Here is a 19,838-nt window from a genome sequence, read left to right as displayed (position 1 = left end):
AAAGCAGATGTATTAGGTAAATAAATAATAATGATAAATGGGTTGTACTTGTATAGCGCTTTTCTACCTTCAAGGTACTCAAAGCGCTTTGACACTACTTCCACATTTACCCATTCACACACACATTCACACACTGATGGCGGGAGCTGCCATGCAAGGCGCTAACCAGCAGCCATCAGGAGCAAGGGTGACGTGTCTTGCTCAGGACACAACGGACATGACGAGGTTGGTACTAGGTGGGGATTGAACCAGGGACCCTTGGGTTGCGCACGGCCACTCTCCCACTGCGCCACGCCGTCCCTAAATATAAATATAAATATATAAATATAAATATACTGTTGAATTGTTGGTTACTGTAATTTTATTGAAAATGTTTTGAATATTGAAAGTGAGAGCAAAAATAGTTTCCCCTTGTTAATTAAACCTAAAGTGTTGCTTGCACTTTATTCAAATAAGATGTAAATGCATTAGCCATTAATTGTTGTTTACTTGCCTGTTTGTATCCATAATTCATTTATGCATTATTACCTTACAAGAAATAACGAGAATATAATAAACTTCACTAGCAGTGTCCAGTATCCAGGATTGATTTCACAGTCTTACTGGTTGATTGAACAAAAAAAGTTAAAAAGTTACTAAATCGTTTGAGATCGTATCATTCTTAAAACAAAAACAAAAAAATATCGTCCCTGAATCGTATCTGCAACAACAAATTCTGAGTCAAATTGAATCGTTCTTAAAACGTATCGTTACACCCCTATAAAAAAAATATCCACAAAAAATATTGTTTTTCATTGTTTGTATTTATTTTATAATTCAACATTTTACTATGCCAAAAGTTGTTTCAGCGTCAACTTTTTCTACAATGCCATTTTTCCCCCAATACCAAATCTTACTGGCAGTTTTCTGGCTCCATACAGTAAGTAACAGTTGTAGTTTACCACTCTTTTCAGTTTTAAGCTCCACCTTTGAAAATGTATGTATAAATTGCGAGTCTAAGGATGCACAATATTGGAAAAAACTGGCATTGCAATTTTTACCAACATTTTTACCAGATAACTTTAATACCACTTTATTATGCTACATTGGTGTCATCTTGTGGACGAATACCTTTTTTTGTGAATGTTACAAGTTTGGCTTCTGTCTGTCTTTTAAAGATAGTCTTCTTGTTATATTTTATTGCTAGCTTATATTGTGTTGGGACCTTATTGCATGTTTCATTCTATCATGTGCAAATGTGCATTTAATGGCAATAAACACTTTTGGACTGTTAAAGCTCTCTAGGGCTGCGCGGGTAATGAATGAATTAAATTATATGAATTAATTCATTCATTCATTATATTTATAAATCGCTTTTTCACAATTTTCTCAAAGCATTTTATACTGGGAAACCCATACATTCATTGTGGGGGTGAAGTGTCTTGCCCAATGAAACACCAGCAGCAACTAAGATGGCGGATGCTGGAATCGAGCAAGAAATCTGAGGGTTCCTGGTGGCCGAGTGAGTAGCACAAAAAAACGGGTCAAAAATCAAGGCGCAATTGGGCATAATAACAAACGTGGGGAGATGCTGGTTGTGAATAAGCAGTAAGACACAGACAAGGAGAACGTGTTCAAACAGATTGTGGGATTTTTGATGTGCTTTAGTAAACACTGTAAAGGTAGTTCATCCATCCATCCATTTTCTAACGCTTGGCCCTCTCGGGGATCACGGGGGTGCTGGAGCCTATCTCAGCTGCACACGGGTGGAAGGCTGGGTACACCCTGGACAAGTCGCCACCTCACCACAGAGCCAACACAGATAGACAGACAACATTTACACTCACATTCACACACAAGGGCCAATTTAGTGTTGCCAATCAACCTATCCATGAATCTGAAAAGGTCATACTCCCTTGATAGCAAATAAATTAATCTTCCATTGAAGGTTAGGAGTGAAAAGTCGCCATTAAGAAAATCAGTCTTGACATTAAATTGTGTATTCCTAATATTTAATTGAACTACTGCTCATTTTTCCTGCTCATTTTAAGTTTTGTATCCGTTTACTTTAGTGTAAAAACAGACAAACTAAAGTAAAATATTTTTCCTGAGATCAAGCATCTGTCAGTGATGACTAAGGGCACACATGACTTGGTGATTGCTCGCCCCTCCATAGTTGATTCAGCTGTAATTTCCCCATGCTGTGTGGTGAGTGCTTGCCTCTGATTTCCAATCATCCGGTTGATTCACTGCCGCTACTGCAAAGTTTAGTTCCTCCTTACAAGCAACGGGATCTTGTTGCCTCAGGAGAAATATCAGTCTTTTACGTGACCTTAGTTTTGGCTTCCTTTTCACCGTTTTAGTTTCTTGGTGCCTGTGGACTTTGGAGGAAGGGGAAATTTACATATTACCATTCTTTGCCATGGATCAATACCATTTATACAATTTAGTCTCTTTGAGTTTTTTTTTTAAATTGTCTAAGACTGGAAAATGTTGCCATCTGAGTTATTTGATTCCTCAAGTTTAAAGCGGTCTGTCTCGAACTGAGCCGTTTGTCTGCTTTTAATGAGCTCGGTACTTTCTCTCTCAGGCTTCAGGGATTGTTTGGGTTCCTGCTTCGTATTGCTGTAAGTGGCTTAATGAGACAGCTGGCTCTTCATTAAATGTGTCTTCTAGATCTTTTGGATTTTACAGCAGCTATCTCTCCTCCAGCAAATAAACAGGGACATCGTAATGTCTGTGTGACACTTGAAAAGAATGCGATGCAATGTTTGTAACCTTACTAACGCTATATTTATTGGACTTTGGCTTTAGAAATATAGTTACCTAATATGATATTTAAATACTACAAACCTCAAACGTCAAACAACTTAATGTACAATTTGAAATTTGGCTGCAGCCAAGGCTGTAACGTTATTAAAATTTAATATCACAATTATCGTGACCAAAATTGTCACAGTTATCAATATTATCAGAATCAGCTTTATTGGCCAAGTGGTAAAAATACCACACAAGGAATTTGACTTAGTAGACTGTGCTCTCTTTTTTAAACAAGAAAACAAGAAAAACGCAACAACTACAAGAGAGCGCAGTTTTATGGTATTGTTGAATGTGCTCAAAAAGGTCATATACACGCACTGAAATCATTTGAAGAAGTTATATTTATTTTTAATAACTAAAATAATAGACACACTGTTAGGAAACCCACTATTTTGCATGCTTTGTGTTTCTTATCCTTTACTGATAGTGTTTTTAGTCTGAGTATTTTATCTGTTTTATTGACTAAGCCAGTGGTTCTCAAACGTTTTTCACTAAGTACCACCTCAGAAAACACTTGACTCTCCAGGTACCACTATAATGACCAACTTTAAAATACATTAGCATTGTAGGTCTAAGTATTCATTTAAAAAAAAGCAGAGGTTTTATTTAACAAATATACTTCATGTTTTTAACCACTATAATATAACACTCCGCTTCAACAATAACATTGTGGTAATGGCTGAAGTCTTGTCATTACAATATTTAATTAAGTGATTCTTTGGTGTACCACTAGATGCAGCCCGCGTACCACTAGTGGTACCTGTACCACAGTTGAAAAATCCCTGGGCTAAGCTTTTATTGTTTTAAATATTGGTTTGTAGTGTAGCATTTTAAGATGTATTTAAATAAAAAGTGAATAACAAATAAAATATATTATTATTCTTGAATTTTTGTGATGGCTGTCGTCGCGTCCTACTCTGTTCAGGGGTCCTTGAACGCACTGTAAAAACACCTATGTCTCTTATTCCTCTGAGTACAGAACGATCATGCTGTTTCAAGACAGCACAGCGGGTAGGTTCAATGTGTACAATTGAAAAGATTAGTTGCTCAGACATGTGTTTATATTGTATAAGTTTAGATTGGGATATGTTGTTTCTAAATAGTGAAAGATGTTAAAGTCGCTTGTTTTCATGTTAGCATTTAAGATAGTGAGCTGGTGCCAGTCCGTCCGTGAATTTATCAAAGTGCGATTTTCAATCACGGTTTTTTATTATTTTTAGAGATGTCCGATAATATCGGACTGCCGAAATTATCGGCCGATAAATGCTTTAAAATGTAATATCGGAAATTATCGGTATCTGTTTCAAAAAGTAAAACTTATGACTTTTTAAAACGCCGCTGTATGGAGTGGTACACGGACGTAGGGAGAAGTACAGAGCGCCAATAAACCTTAATGGCTCTGCCTTTGCGTGCCGGCCCAATCACATAATACCTACGGCTTTTCACACACACACACAAGTGAATGCAAGGCATACTTGGTCAACAGCCATACAGTTCACACTGAGGGTGGCCGTATAAACAACTTTAACACTGTTACAAATATGCGCCACACTGTGAACTCACACCAAACAAGAATGACAAACACATTGCGGGAGAACATCCGCACCGTAAGACAACATAAACACAACAGAACAAATACCCGGAACCCCTTGCAGCACTAACTCTTCCGGGACACTACAATATAAACCCCCCGCTACCCAATACCCCGCCCCGCCCACCTCAACCTCCTCATGCTCTCTCAGGGAGAGCATGTCCCAAATTCCCAAATTCCCAAATTTTTTGCATGTTTTGAGGCATGCAAAAAAAAATAATGCACTTTGTGACTTCAATAATAAATATGGCAGTGCCATGTTGGCATTTTTTTCCATAACTTGAGTTGATTTATTTTGGAAAACCTTGTTACATTGTTTAATGCATCAAGCGGGGCATCACAACAAAATTAGGCATATCAATGTGTTAATTCCACGACTGTATATATCAGTATCGGTTGATATCGGAATCGGTAATTAAGAGTTGGACAATATTGCAATATCGGATATCGGCAAAAAAGCCATTATCGGACATCTCTAATTATTTTAATTAAAAACGGCAATATTAAACGCTGGGAATTACCACAGTTAACAATAATACTGTTTATCAGTACATCTTAACTGCAGCATTAAAAACATTAACTTTGTTACATTTTTTTTGCGCAAATCTTTGAGATGTTTTTTGCAACATTTTCCATTATTTGGCCCAGCGCGATTTTGCATCTGGGTCAAGATTAACACTGTATGTGGTTTGGTTTTTAATTGTGTTTTACAACACCTATGCTAAAAGAAGGACCAGCCCGCAAAACACTGAATTTGTCTTAAAGTGGTCATATACTGATTCTAATCTACATTTAAAACATTTTCTTGAGGTATGCATACCCTGCAATGGTCATGCTTTGGTCAAAATTAGCAGTTACTTTGCTTTATAGACCTTTTTTGAGTGTCTCTTCAAAATGAGTAATTTTGAGGGCTGTCTTTTTAGATACAAATTAACCACTTGATGCTTCGTTCCCTCGAGCTGAGTGAGACATGGTGGGTGTTTTCGAGGCACTGAAAATATACATCAAAATTATAAGCTAGTTTTTATTAAAAATGGAAACAGCGGAGGAATTTATCATCCAACCTTATGTGTACTAGTCAGTCTGACCTGGCACAAAAAGAAAGCAAAGAAGAGGAAAATTCAGAATAAGGCTTGAAATATTGAAAGATGTATTTATTAGCTTTCTCTTTCAAAGCCATAAAGGATAACTGCACTTTCTTTAGTATTTTGCCGATCATTCAGTCCTTATGTGAGACACGCACACATCTGTGTTTCTTTTTTTTTATACATTCCAACCCGTAAATAAACGTTAGAAAATGTCAACTAACCTGTGAAGGTTAGACTTGGATTGATCAGATATACAGGTAAAAGCCAGTAAATTAGAATATTTTGAAAAACTTGATTTATTTCAGTAATTGCATTCAAAAGGTGTAACTTGTACATTATATTTATTCATTGCACACAGACTGATGCATTCAAATGTTTATTTCATTTAATTTTGATGATTTGAAGTGGCAACAAATGAAAATCCAAAATTCCGTGTGTCACAAAATTAGAATATTACTTAAGGCTAATACAAAAAAGGGATTTTTAGAAATGTTGGCCAACTGAAAAGTATGAAAATGAAAAATATGAGCATGTACAATACTCTATACTTGGTTGGAGCTCCTTTTGCCTCAATTACTGCGTTAATGCGGCGTGGCATGGAGTCGATGAGTTTCTGGCACTGCTCAGGTGTTATGAGAGCCCAGGTTGCTCTGATAGTGGCCTTCAACTCTTCTGCGTTTTTGGGTCTGGCATTCTGCATCTTCCTTTTCACAATACCCCACAGATTTTCTATGGGGCTAAGGTCAGGGGAGTTGGCGGGCCAATTTAGAACAGAAATACCATGGTCCGTAAACCAGGCACGGGTAGATTTTGCGCTGTGTGCAGGCGCCAAGTCCTGTTGGAACTTGAAATCTCCATCTCCATAGAGCAGGTCAGCAGCAGGAAGAATGAAGTGCTCTAAAACTTGCTGGTAGACGGCTGCGTTGACCCTGGATCTCAGGAAACAGAGTGGACCGACACCAGCAGATGACATGGCACCCCAAACCATCACCCAACCATGCAAATTTTGCATTTCCTTTGGAAATCGAGGTCCCAGAGTCTGGAGGAAGACAGGAGAGGCACAGGATCCACGTTGCCTGAAGTCTAGTGTAAAGTTTCCACCATCAGTGATGGCAGTCTGCAGGTGTAGTGTACCTAATGTTGTGGCTCTGCAGTCATTCACAACTCCTCCAACACGAACATTATTGTTTTTGCACTTTTTGGCTTCTTATGAAATAACTTTTTTAAATAGATTCAATCTTGCACGTGGAAAGTTTAAGTGTGGGCTTTAGTTGATATAACACCCCCGTCAGGGGTTGCCGTGCATTCTACGGCGGGGGTGCAGGAGGCGAGCCTCAGCCAGTGCGTCTTTTGCAGCCGTTTTATAATTGCTCAGCACAAGAAATACTTTACACACATACAGTTGTTGACAAAATACACTGTACATTATATACCTCAGCTAACTAAACTATGGAAATGTATAATATAGTTCATATAGCAATACGGTCTCACTGCACAGCAGACCAGCAGTTAGCCGAGTCCGTCCATGTTGAGGCACTGAGTGACGTGCCTCGACTGGCTGCTGTTCACCGCACCGTCTCTTCTCAGTATTTGAACGGCAAATGTGAAAATTCAGCGATTTTGAATAAAAATAATCTAAAACTGGTGAAGTTAAATGGAAAATAACTTTATAGTATAATCACTGGATACATTTAACAATTTAATATATTTTTTTTTCTTTTTACATTTTTTTTCTTTCCATGACGGCAGGTGAGGCCCCGCCTCACCTGCCTCTAGTGACTGCACGTCACTGGTTGATTGGCACCAATAAATTGGTGAATGTAAATTGTGTGAATGTGAGTGTGAATGTTGTCTGTCTATCTGTGTTGGCCCTGCGATGAGGTGGCGACTTGTCCAGGGTGTACACCGCCTTCCACCCGAATGCAGCTGAGATAGGCTCCAGCACCCCCCGCCATCCCAAAAGGGACAAGCGGTAGAAAATGGGAAAAACAAAAAAAGATAGTGGGAGCCCTGGGCGTGTTTCTTTGCAAAGAGATGGTACCCAGCATGTTGATGGCATATACTGTATACGAGTGTTTCTTAACCATAGCGGCCCCGAGAATGTAATATGTGTTTTTTCCGCTGTGGTCTATATAAGCATCAGCTGTACTCAGTTGTAGTACACTTGTGGCAGTAATGACAATATAAAACAAAAAAGAAGAAGTCTAAAGACTAAAGTGGTGAAGCTGTATTGTCATTTGCACTTTAATTTTATTAACGGTTTATTTAAGAACCATATGTATTATTAATTTAGTTTATTTATTTTAGCACAACATAACACATATTGTATGTAAATGTATTGTTTATTTTATTTATTTTTTTTGTCATAAAAAAATACAATCATGGGTGCTTACGGACTGTATCCCTGCAGACTGTATTGATCTATATTTATATACAATGTAGGAACCAGAATATTAATAACGGAAAGAAACAACCCTTTTGTGCGAATGAGTGTGAATGAGTGTAAATGGGGGAGGGAGGTTTTTTGGGTTGGTGCACTAATTGTAAGTGTATCTTGTGTTTTTTATGTTGATTTAATTAAAAAAATAAATAAAATAAAAATATTTGTATTTATTTATTTTTTATTTTAAATTTCCTGTGCGGTCCGGTACCAATCGATCCACGGACCGGTGGTTGGGGACCACTGGTCTAAGGTACCTAAACACAGAAATGTATCTCTAAATTGTAATAAACATCTCAGTCCTTTACTTTTCACAACTACTATCAACGTTACTATGAGCAGAATACCATAAAATCTAACATTAGCAGCAGTTCTGCTGCTTGTTTTGGAATTATTTCTTTATCCCCTCCATTGTTTGAATTCAAATATTTGAGACAGGTATTCGGACAAAATGAGTAACAGAAAGCGGTGGATCCCGAATACACAAGAACAGGTAACAAAAGTGGGTTTTGCATCATGTGGCCCCCTTTAAAGGGGTAGGGGTCGTGTAAACACACATAAAAAGGCTGCAGTGGTTTGTGTGGTGAAAAATTGCTGACAGTGAAAAACTGTTGGACCGTAACATAGGCTAGATGTCCTGAAGCACAGTGGAGGAGGCAGTGAACCAAAACCGTTCAATTAATGTGATACTTGACCATAATTATATATTTTCTGCAGTGCATTAAATTTAACCAAGCAAGTGGGGAATTGTGAAATTCTGCAAACATCAGCTATAAACAATAAGCATTATTTTGCACAAAAAAAGCATATATATTTTTTCTCAAGAAGGATTTGAGATTTTTCTGACTGTTTACAGTGTCTCCGCTATGGAGAACAAGGGAGGAGGCATGCGCAGCCTGCCAGTCAGACACTGCTTTATCACGATTTGCATGATAAGTAATAATTTCATGTTTAGACTTATGATAGCAGTTTTTACAACGAGGTACTGACATGACAGGCAGTTTTAGTTAGTTAGTTAGTTAGTTACCTGCAGTACATCGCCGATATTGCTGCCGTTGCTGCTGGTGGAGAATCACTTCCGGCTCGGGCGGGATTGAAAGTGCGTCATTAATTCAAAGCTTTCACGTTCTGTGAATGTTAATGTTTCTGGTAGTATTTCCTCTCTTTGATGAAAATATCCTTAGCCCTTTGTCTTCGAGGGGACAGGGCCTTCTCTGTTGCGGGTTCAAACTCTGGAACGATCTCCCTCTCCATGTGAGCCCCTTTATTGGCTATTTTTAAGACGCTTCTTAAAACCCATTTTTTATTCACTGGCTTTTAACCCAGCATGAGACTTTAAACTGTTTTTAACTGTTTTTAACTTTTTAACTGCTTTTTATCTCACAGGATAATTTGTATTTGCTTTTTCAATGTGTATTTTACTTCTGTTTTAAATGTTATTTTTAGTCTGTCCTTTGCCTCTATTTCTTTGTGGTGTACAACCCTTTGTTCTTCAACTGTGGTTGTTTTTAAAGGGCTTTATAAATAAAGTTGGGATGGTATGGTATGGTGGATAACTCCAGCTTTTGTGCCGCTTCCGTGCTGTGCATCAATAGAGGAATCGTTAACAAAACTGGCAAATGATTCGCAGGAATCGAAAGACTGGGAGCTGGTTCTGAACAGAACGGATTTCTGATTCCCATCCATATTTACCACAGGCTGTTGTTTACAGCACGGCAAGAAAAAGAGCGCTTGATTCTTTGATCTGACCTATTTTGAATGTTATCGGATTTAACGCCATGATTCCTCATAATGACCCAATAATTATCTGCCCATTATTGTGCGTCCCTAGAAATTAGGAATTGTTGGAATAATGATATAGAGTTCTGTAGACCTAAATAAGGTTGTGAACCCCCTGAAACTTAGCTTGTGACACTGTTGGTTGTACAGTAACAATGCCTCCTTAGTAGAAGGTAAAATGTGAAGTTGAGCTTTTTGTGGGTACTTCAGAGAGGATAATGAAGGGGAGAGGAATTGATCGGGATGGGAATTGATAAGATATTTCCGGTTCCAATTACACTTTCAATTCTGCTTAACGATTCGGTTCCTTTACGGTTCTCTTATCGATTGTCATTTGAAAATAAAAAGGAAACAAAAAAGGTGGATTAGCATCAATATAATTTAGTCTAGAGGTAACATGACCTTACAAAGCCTACAGTTAGGTGTTAAGAGGCACATACGTAGCATAGAAGATACAAAAATAATTTTGTGAAAATAAATGTAATAAATAAATATTGTTCTGTAGAATTTAAATTACACAAGAATGTAATATTTTGTAAAATGTGATATTAACTCAGTACAAGCAAAGTGAGATGTGTCAAGCCTTTCATTTATTATACTTTTGATGATTATGGTTTACAGTTTATGACAACCTTGAATTGAAAATCTCAGAGAATGTAAGGTTTCAAAAACTGTAAGTTATGATGATCAAATTTATAACAAATAAAAGCTTGATACATCTCACTTTGCATGTAATGAGTTTATATCACATATTAGTTTCACATTTGAAAGTTGAATTGCTGACATGAATGGACTTGTACACAACATTCACATTTTTTGAGTTTCACCTGTATAATGGAAATGACTGAGTGAAAATGTTGTTGGAAGAAAACGTGGAACTTCCCTCTGACTACATTTTAACATCCACTTACCGAATTATAGGAGTGTCTACTGCAGCAAACATATGCAAGCTTTTAAACCACAAACTTAGTCGATAGTCGTAACCTTTCGTCTAGCGGCAGACGTGAAATGGAGCTAGTACTTACTGCCCGCCTCGGAGCCAGTCAGAATCTCTCTTGTCATGCTCATCTAAATGAGAAGGTATTCATTTCAATTTAACAAATAATAACGTTAACATGACAGGCGGTGAGTTAGTACCTGTTGTATTCAGATGACATGCTAACGTTACTGCTCCTGGGATGAACTAAGAGCCGTTAAAAACGTGACTTTCATTTATGGTTATTGCATGCTGTGTGTTAAAACAGTGGTCCCCAACCTTTTTGTAACTGCGGACCGGTCAACGCTTGAAAATTTGTCCCACGGACCGGGTGGTGTATGGTATTTTTTTTTTTTTTTATACATATATATTTTTTTGTCATAAAAAATACAATCATGCATGCTTACAGACTGTATCCCTGCAGACTGTATTGATCTATATTGATATATAATGTAGAAACCAGAAATATTAATAACAGAAAGAAACAACCCTTTTGTGCGAATGATTGTGAATGAGTGTAAATGGGGGAGGGAGGTTTTTTGGGTTGGTGCACTAATTGTGAGTGTATCTTGTGCTTTTTATGTTGATTTAATAAAATAATATATATATATTTTTTATTTTTTTTATTTCTTGTGCGGCCCGGTACCAGTCGATCCACGGACCGGTATCGGGCCGCGGCCCGGTGGTTGGGGACCACTGTGTTAAAATACTGTATGTCCTCCTCCTGATGAACTAGCAGCCTTATAATTATTACAAGTAGCGATGTTGCAATCTTTTCTTGTAAAATATAATCAACTTTCGAGTGTTTGTTGCGATTTGACGTCACTACGCACGTTGCGTAATGACGTCATCCCCACCCGGAAGAATTGATTAGGGAACCGTTTTTAAAAAATGGCAAGCTATTCCAAAGAAGTGATACACTGGGAACCGGTTCCGGCACAAGAACCGATTTTCGGTTCCCATCCCTACGAATGGAAGTTGTTAGACATCTTGCTCTTGGTTTGGTCAAATCACTCTGACTAATATTCCTTTGCTTAATCTGACATATGATCTTTATGGGGTCCTTTTTGAAGCAACATGGCCCAACTTAACTTAATGCCATGCCATTTAGTTTTCCAGAAATAGATGACTTTAGCTGTCAGCAGCAGTAACAGTGAGGGAGATATGCATTCCGGGCTCAGTTGAGTAGATCAGTGTTGGCCGGCGTCGCCAGTCCTGTCTCCTCTCTGCTTCAACTCCCTCCTCCCTCCCTTTCCTGCACTGCAATGAGAGAAGCGCGTGGAAGAGAATTGAAAATGTGTGAAGCTTTGTGGATGTGTGTCTTTGGCGTATGTGTTTCCCGTAGCAACACAGGAGAGGCGATGAGGATAACCAGAGGGAACGTCTACGTCCCTTCTTCTTATCATTGTGTTGGCATTGTGTGTAGATCTGTGAGTATGCATGTGTGCGCGCGTATGCTGCAATGCTGACTGGAAAAAGTGGCTGCCTCAGCCCCCACCTCGTCACTGCGATGCGTCTCACGGAGCGCGGAGAGGAATCAGGGCCGTACAGACTGGGATGAAGGGCCGCAGATGCTGGGAGCCGAGAAGCATTCGCTCCCTCTGCACCTCGGGCTGCCTGAGTAAACTCAACCATGGTCAGTACCGCTTTGGCGCAGGAACGTGGAGCTGTCGCACTCCACTCCATCTGTCATATGAGAAAACTCTCTGCGTCATGCTATCTCCATCTCAGCCTAGCTGTCATCTATCCATCTACTTCTGGCATCTGACACTGCAGATGCTTCAAATTCAGCAACCTCCCTCTACTTTGAAGCAAATACAGGACAATGCTGTACAAAGAAAATGAACATCCCATACTATCATTTTACCTTCCTACTGCATGTAAAGCTGGTCCCTTCTCTTCTTTCTCCCATGCTGCTTTCACTCTCACTTCCTCTCCCGTTTTTGCGCCTGCTCCACTTCCAATTTGCATGTATGGATGTGCTGGAGGCTGCCGGCCTACAAGTTATGTTGCAATTAAGTATTGTTATGTCTGCAGAATATGCTTAGAGAGTTCCTTGCTTAATTAATATGATTACATTGCAATAAATAGTGGTGATATTAAGTATCACACTTTCCAATGTACCTACTTTCCCATCCTTTCCTTGCCTTTAGCATTGTTGCACAATTAATTGAGCAGCTGTGCTTTTCAGCCGTGGGCTGTCTGCCTCCTATATTTAATATGTGTTTACTCAAATGAGTCTATTATTTCAGGCCTTCAACAAACTTTACTCAATATGAAGATACCCGGTAACCCCAAAACAAAGACCCAATATAAATTGCCACCCTGAACAACATTGCTCAATATGACGTTCTCATTGACAAAAGTAGACTTATTTATATTGAAATCTGTTGAATAGACAAGGTTGAATTTGGGCTACGTTCATACTGCAGGTTAATTCCAATTTGTTTGCCCATATCTGACATCTGATTTATTTTTTTATGTCAGTGTGAACAGTACAAGGTAGATATTTTTTACAAATCCAACCCAGTCATCTTTAGTATCTCATCTGATATATATTTAATGCGATCTAGATGTCGGGATCACGTTCATCTGACGTATACATTTTTGAAAGGGGACAAACGTCACAATTCTTGACCAAAATTGACGGTCGCATAAAGAAATGGTGGACGAATGCCCAGAAAACAGTCTGTGGCCAAAAGATGATGCTTAGAACTCACTCCATGCTTCAACTCAACACCCACATGCAGTCCGGGACAGACCTCAAAGCAAGTGCCCCACAAGCTGCGAACTAGAATTAGAATTTGTGGTACAAATACGAAGCATTATACAAAAAAAAACCTCCATCCATCTTTTCTGCTTATCTGGGGTTCTGTCGCTAAGGCAGCCTAAGGAGTTTCTAGACTTTATACAAAAATGCAACATTTGATATTAAGGCCCTGTACACTAAGGCGGATAAGGTTATCCAGGGTAAATCTCACCTAACCTTATCCGTGTCCACACACAATAATGCCTCCGTTTAAGGACCCCTTCTTCTCTGTCTGCCGGCGCAACGTGACCTAATATGCATGCGCGGAAAATGCACACATCATAGTCACCTCTAGTGTTGCTTTGTGTGCAAGTTCTTAAATTTAACTTATCTGAACAATATCCAGTGTTGTGGTATTTCAATTAACTTGAATCCAGTGTGCTGTGGGGCCCTATTGTAGTGAATCACACCTGAGCCATCATTAATTAATCAAATCTTTATTAGACACGTAAACAATGTGATAAAGAACATTTTACATCAATCAAACTAGGGATCTAGATATCTGGTCCTAACACTCCTCACTCTTTTGCCTTCACCTTCATTTTCCATTAGTTTTTGGTGACTTTATATACTCTGGACCTAGACGTTGAGTCCGCGACATACATGGCGGACAATAACTGATACAGTCTGCTCTGCCAGTCCAAATGCATTCGCTGTTTTCCGTAGTTTTCCTTCTACGGCCAGGTAATACAAAGCACACGCTACCTTTTTTATCACATCCACGGGAGTTAAATAATTATTTGTTTAAGGGGTTATCTGGCTTAGTGTAGACATAGCCTAAGACCAAGACCATCAGTGTTTTGGATAGGGTGTGTTGTTATTATACCTTGTTTGTTTTATAATGACAACCATAATAACTTTACTCTTGGGTAGGTTGCTTGTATACTGTTTTCATCTAACGTGATGATCACTGTAATAAAAATATGACAAATACTGTTTGGTAGTGTAAGACATGAACCCGACTTAATTTAAAATTTAATTAGGTCAAAAATACACAAAACATTTACTGTAAAACATGTGATCGAGTCAAGCCGCAAAATTAAATTTGCAAAGTAATGAAGGACGACTGTAAATTGAAAAAAAAAAAGTGAGAGGTCTGTTGGCACTCTTGTGGATCACCATGTGATTTTCCACACTGAATAATCACTTGGTGCTTTAGTATGTTCCAATTTCTGCTCCAAGACATGTATCTCGTTTAATCCATCATGCTCTTACTACGTATTTTAGGAGGGATCAGTGTGTAGGGTCAGCCAGCTTTGAGTGAGTCATTTTAAGAAATGCTCAGATTTTAATGTACATACTTGAATAGTGCTTAGAGGCCCCTGTTACTACCTGCAGTGACCTGCTCTGCTCTAGTTCTGATGGCCTCCATCGTGGCTCATTATCTTGTGGTACTGACACTGTGATGAATCTGATTTTGCCATGTTATTGGGTCACAAACTAACGGCTCCCAAGCTCACTGAATGTTTTTCCCAGTTCCATCTGGGGTGTTCAATGAGAAAGATTCACTGCAGATCAAAGCAGTTCTCATCAGCAGTACGGCATTTTCAAATGGAAGATGAAAGAGTTTGCAGAGAGGATAAACAGGTTGTAGTACGGCTGGGAGATATGGCTAAAAAAGTGATCAAGATTAATTTTTCATATTATCCAATCTTGATTAATATCACATTTTGTTATATACTTTTTAACGTTTCAGTTAAAGCTTAAGAAACTAAAGTTTAGTTGAACATCTTATTAACATACTAAGTCAATGAAGCAAATTAAATAAAAACAAGCACAGGAACTTAACAATGTACCAATAAATGCCTTAAATTGACATGCTTTTGAATTAAAATAAAGCATACTCACTTACCCTTAGTTTGTAACATCATGTACACCAGCAAACAATTTGAAATGAACATAAGCATATTTTATGGAAATAATCTAATATTCGTTATATTTGTTTGTTATATGGTTTAAACCAAGGGTGTCAAACTCATTTTAGCTTAGGGGCCAAATGGAGGAACATCTATTCCCAAGTAGGTTGTAAAATTAAGACATTTTAGATTGTTTTCATTGTTTGAATATAGACCAAGAACATTCTGAAAATGTATAAATTAAAATGTTTTCTTTTACACTTACAGCAGCTAATAGTATTTTATCTTCATTCATCGTGATTTATACTTTCTGAATAAATGATGTGATAATGTTCATCAGTCAAATAGGTGGAATTGAGTCTGGCAGAGTTTTAGAATGCTCCCATTGGTTGTTTTAATCTATCAGAAGATCAAATTAATAATATCAAAATAAAATTACAGGATGTTATTAATGTTATTTACTCATCTTCCTCAACTGATGTAGTAACATCATGTGGTATATTCTGTACTATGTAGCATCATCGACAACAAAACTTGTGAATTTGGACTCCTTTCATTAATCACATATGAAGTTAGAAGGGCATTAATATATTTTCAGCATATTTATGTCCGCAGTCATAAATTCAACACAAAATGTTCAGGTTATCAAAAGCATTGATTTGCGTATAAATGTCACAGGTTATATTACCAGCAACATCTTTGAAAATCAAGGCATGAACGTAACAATCCACATTTTGTATACATTCATTAATAGTGTTGCCTGTATCTTAACACGGCACATAGCTCCGTCCCCTCTGAAGTCATGCGCACTCACTGTCACCGGCAGGGGATACAAAGAATTGCTATTGCGACATCCACTGGACACATTTAAAACAGCAGTTTCTTTCATTCAAAAATTTCAGCTCATTTTTGTACTTAGCAAACTCATCTCGCAGGCCAAATAAAACCTGTTCAGCCGTATGTTTCACATCCCTGGGTTAAATTTAAAAAAATTGCCTCAGGTGTACGATTTATGGGTAGGACTTGTCAATATCTAATAGAATAAAAAATATTATACGCTATAATACTATATTCCAAATTGTGATCTTTTTTGTTACGGCCATTATACATAAAATATATCCATACAGAAAAACAAGAGGTATTGTCAAATTTTTCATTCATATGTGCTGCCGGTGGGAAAGTGATTACATTACATTTACATGCACATTGCTTCTTGGTAGTCTCAGACAGAAAGCAAATACCCCAGGGAGCTATCATGCATCTAAGCGTTGTTGTTGTTGAGTATACATATTTATAAAGATTTAGTAAAATCCTAATGCCTATGATGATTTTCCTCTTTTCTGACTTATAAGTGTTCAAATGTTGAATACTCGTGTTGAACCATACCAAAGTGTCATATCATAATGTTCATGCAGTTTGGCATTAGCTTCCATGCAGTTATGGATGCCTCTGAATGCTGACTTTTGTAGTAATTGTTTTAATTTTAATTTTTTAAAGTAATTTTTTAAACATTTGGCCATTTGTGACAACAGTTTGACTGACATACTTATGTTGGCATTCTTGTACATGCTTCTACCAGGCAATTCCTCTCTCACTCATTATGTGAGCTACTTTTCTTATACAATTGTTTACATTCAACTTTCTCTCTCTCACCGTTACGTCACACATTTGTCAAGGGCTTCAAAGCCAACCACATGAAGCTTCACAATAAAACATCCTGCCTAACTGCATTGAACTAAATAATAATATTGATATACTTAAGACATACAGATTGTACACATACAACAATGAAATAAGAGAGCCCTTGGTTACACATACTTTATCCCTGTCGTTGATTTTCAGTTGTCTCCCTTCTTTAACCAGTGTTGTATTTCATGCGTTTCTACCATTTTAAAATATTGCTCCACGTGAGTGAGGAAGGATATAGCCTCCTCTTCTCCTGGTAGATTTTGTAATGCCCTGGAATCAATGACCACTGTCGATTATTCCGTATGTCTTGCATGTATCGAAAAATTGACACAAAAGAATCTTTGAAGTCTTAATAAACATTGGTACTCTTTAGTTTTAATGATGGTTGATTGCAATAGTAAAGAAATAGACAAATTAATGTCTAATATAGGTGGCCGTTTTATCCTATGCATTGGAGACATAATGAAGTCGGTAAAGTTTAACTAAAAAGCAATGTTACCATAGTCTCCTCGGTGTAGTTGTAGGAGCAGGAATAACACTTTCTCATTTGCTTGTGCCAACAAGAGTGTGTTACTTACTTTAACCTTTCATCGCCGCTGTTTGTCTCCCCGTGATGCATAGAGCCAGTTAGCAATTACCAACCAGGTTTTTACTTCTGTCCCGTGGAGATCTATCCTCTCATCTTGTGTGTGTGCTCTTCTCTCTTTGAATAACCTTCATATATTGGCTTTCTGCATTCTCCATCAAAATGGTAATAAAACACCAGAGTACTCTGTGATATACTCCTACATTATTAGGGTAGGTTACATTTCAAGTCAATATGGCCTTGAAATGTCATTTAATTCCCAACATAAACTATTTAGACCAGTTCACCTTATTAGCAAATAACAGGGTGACCTCTCAGCTGAAGCTAGACCTTTACTGATCAGACAGCCCAGGGACAAGCAAGACGAGCCCTGGCAGTTGGGCACCATGTTACCACTCTCCCAAGTACTCTGCCTTTTCCTTTGTGCCTTTTCCTAATACTCTATTCACACTAACATGTAAAGATCAGATGCAGGGATGTTTCAAGAAGTTGTGTCTGCTACCTGTGTGTGATCTATGACATTGTATCCCAGATGCTTTGCACACATTTTGTCTTCCTCTTCTCAGGAGGGTAACAGTGGTGGTGGTGGTGGGAACACATGCAGAGTGTTGTCCAAGGTGTGATTATGGTGGGGAGGCAGTCCGCCCTTGAGACATGACTTGTTTAGTAACGGGCTTGAAGCATTGCCTCATAGTGTTACGGAGATGCATTGATTATGTTGTAAGGAGGAGGTGTAGGTCACAGTGATGGTAAATATCACAGAATATGAAAAGTCTACATACAAGTTATTTGTCATTTTTGCACTTGGTTTAAAAGCACCTTTGGCCAATGAACGCTTTGTTTTATATATTGTGTTCAACATCTCTCTAAAACAGTTATTTTCCAACTGTGGTACATGTACCTCTAGTGGTACGCTAAAGAATCACTTGATTAAAGTACAGTGTTTTATTTTCCTATGTTTGAAAACAGTGTTACTGTTCAAATTGTGTTTAATGTTACAGTGGCCAAAACTATTAGATATGGTCGTTAAATAAAACCTCTGCCTTGTTTTTAATGAATACTTAGGTGTCCTACGCTACTGTATTTTAATGTTGGTCATTATGGTGGTACTTGTAGAACCAAGTGTTTCCTTAGGTGGTACTGAGAGAAGAAGTTTGAGAATCATTGCTCTAAACAGGGGTGTCTAAACTACGACCCGTGGGCCGCCGGTGTCTTCAATTTGGCCCGCGAGACATCAAGAATTGAATAAGGAATCTGGCCGCAGTGAGATTTCCATTCATTTTAAAAGACAATATATATGCTGCTACTTTGTCGCCATCTTTTAGACAACATGAGTAATTACGGTCTATGACCACTTACCTTGCTATTAATGAAAACAAGCACAGCATTTACTTATATGACCCAATGCAAACAACCTTCCCAAGTCATGGTGAAAAAAAATCGAACCAACACAAAATGCCAACAGACATGGTCACACATAAATCAATACAACACAATTTGTGAATGTAATAAAAAACGTCCATGCATCATACAAACATTCAGAATTCCACCCATTTAAATCGATTACAGAGCATGATGAGAAAAATGCAAAGCATTATCTTCACACTTATCCATGTTTGGCGCATTTTAGCTGCTTGATATTTCTGATTGATCACAAATTATTAAGGGGGTTGTCACAGAAGTAAACGAGGTAGGAGTCCAACTTTCTCCAATTATATTAATTATCAATTATATATCCATTATATTAATATGTACACCTATGTGTGTGTGTGTGTGTGTGTGTGTGTGTGTGTGTGTGTGTGTGTGTGTGTGTATATATATATATATATATATATATATATAAATATACACCTTATGTGTATATATATATATATATATATATATATATATATATATATATAAATATATATATACACATATTAGCCCAAGGGCAAAAAGTTTGGACACTCCTGCTCTAAAACATAGTTCTTATTTTGTTTGTCAAGACTGCAAGATACTGTAGAATTATTTTACTGTAGGCATAATGGTAATATTAATTGTCAATGTATCCATTAGGTTAATTAAATAAAAGACTTACTTTGAGTACTACAAATACTACTTTTGATTGTCTGAAAATAAATAAATAACTTGGCTGCACCCAGCACAGAACACAACTGAGACTAACAATGTTATCTATGAGAAGTTGAGCTGAAGACCCCCAATATGGCCCAACTACTTCTACGGGC

The 19,838-nt window shown here is 37.8% G+C and overlaps 1 protein-coding gene across 3 annotated transcripts in view; it reads left to right on the top strand.

Moving 5' to 3' along the window:
• osbp2b (oxysterol binding protein 2b) overlaps positions 1 to 19,838 on the top strand; it is an 81,056-nt gene that overhangs the window by 24,938 nt on the left and 36,280 nt on the right. Inside the window, exon 1 of one of the 3 annotated variants that reach the window (XM_061986333.1) lies at positions 12,006 to 12,309. The exons of the other annotated variants lie outside the window; for them this stretch is intronic. Within the exon in view, the coding sequence (XP_061842317.1) occupies positions 12,114 to 12,309 (196 nt within the window). The 5' untranslated portion in view covers positions 12,006 to 12,113. Of the gene's footprint in view, positions 1 to 12,005; positions 12,310 to 19,838 lie in introns of those variants that run through there. 3 annotated transcript variants of the gene reach the window in all.

Source organism: Nerophis lumbriciformis, linkage group LG12 (genome assembly GCF_033978685.3).
Source record: "Nerophis lumbriciformis linkage group LG12, RoL_Nlum_v2.1, whole genome shotgun sequence".
Lineage (NCBI taxonomy): Eukaryota > Metazoa > Chordata > Actinopteri > Syngnathiformes > Syngnathidae > Nerophis > Nerophis lumbriciformis.
Note: the sequence above shows the minus strand (reverse complement) of the source record. Positions and strands in the feature narration are given on the sequence as shown.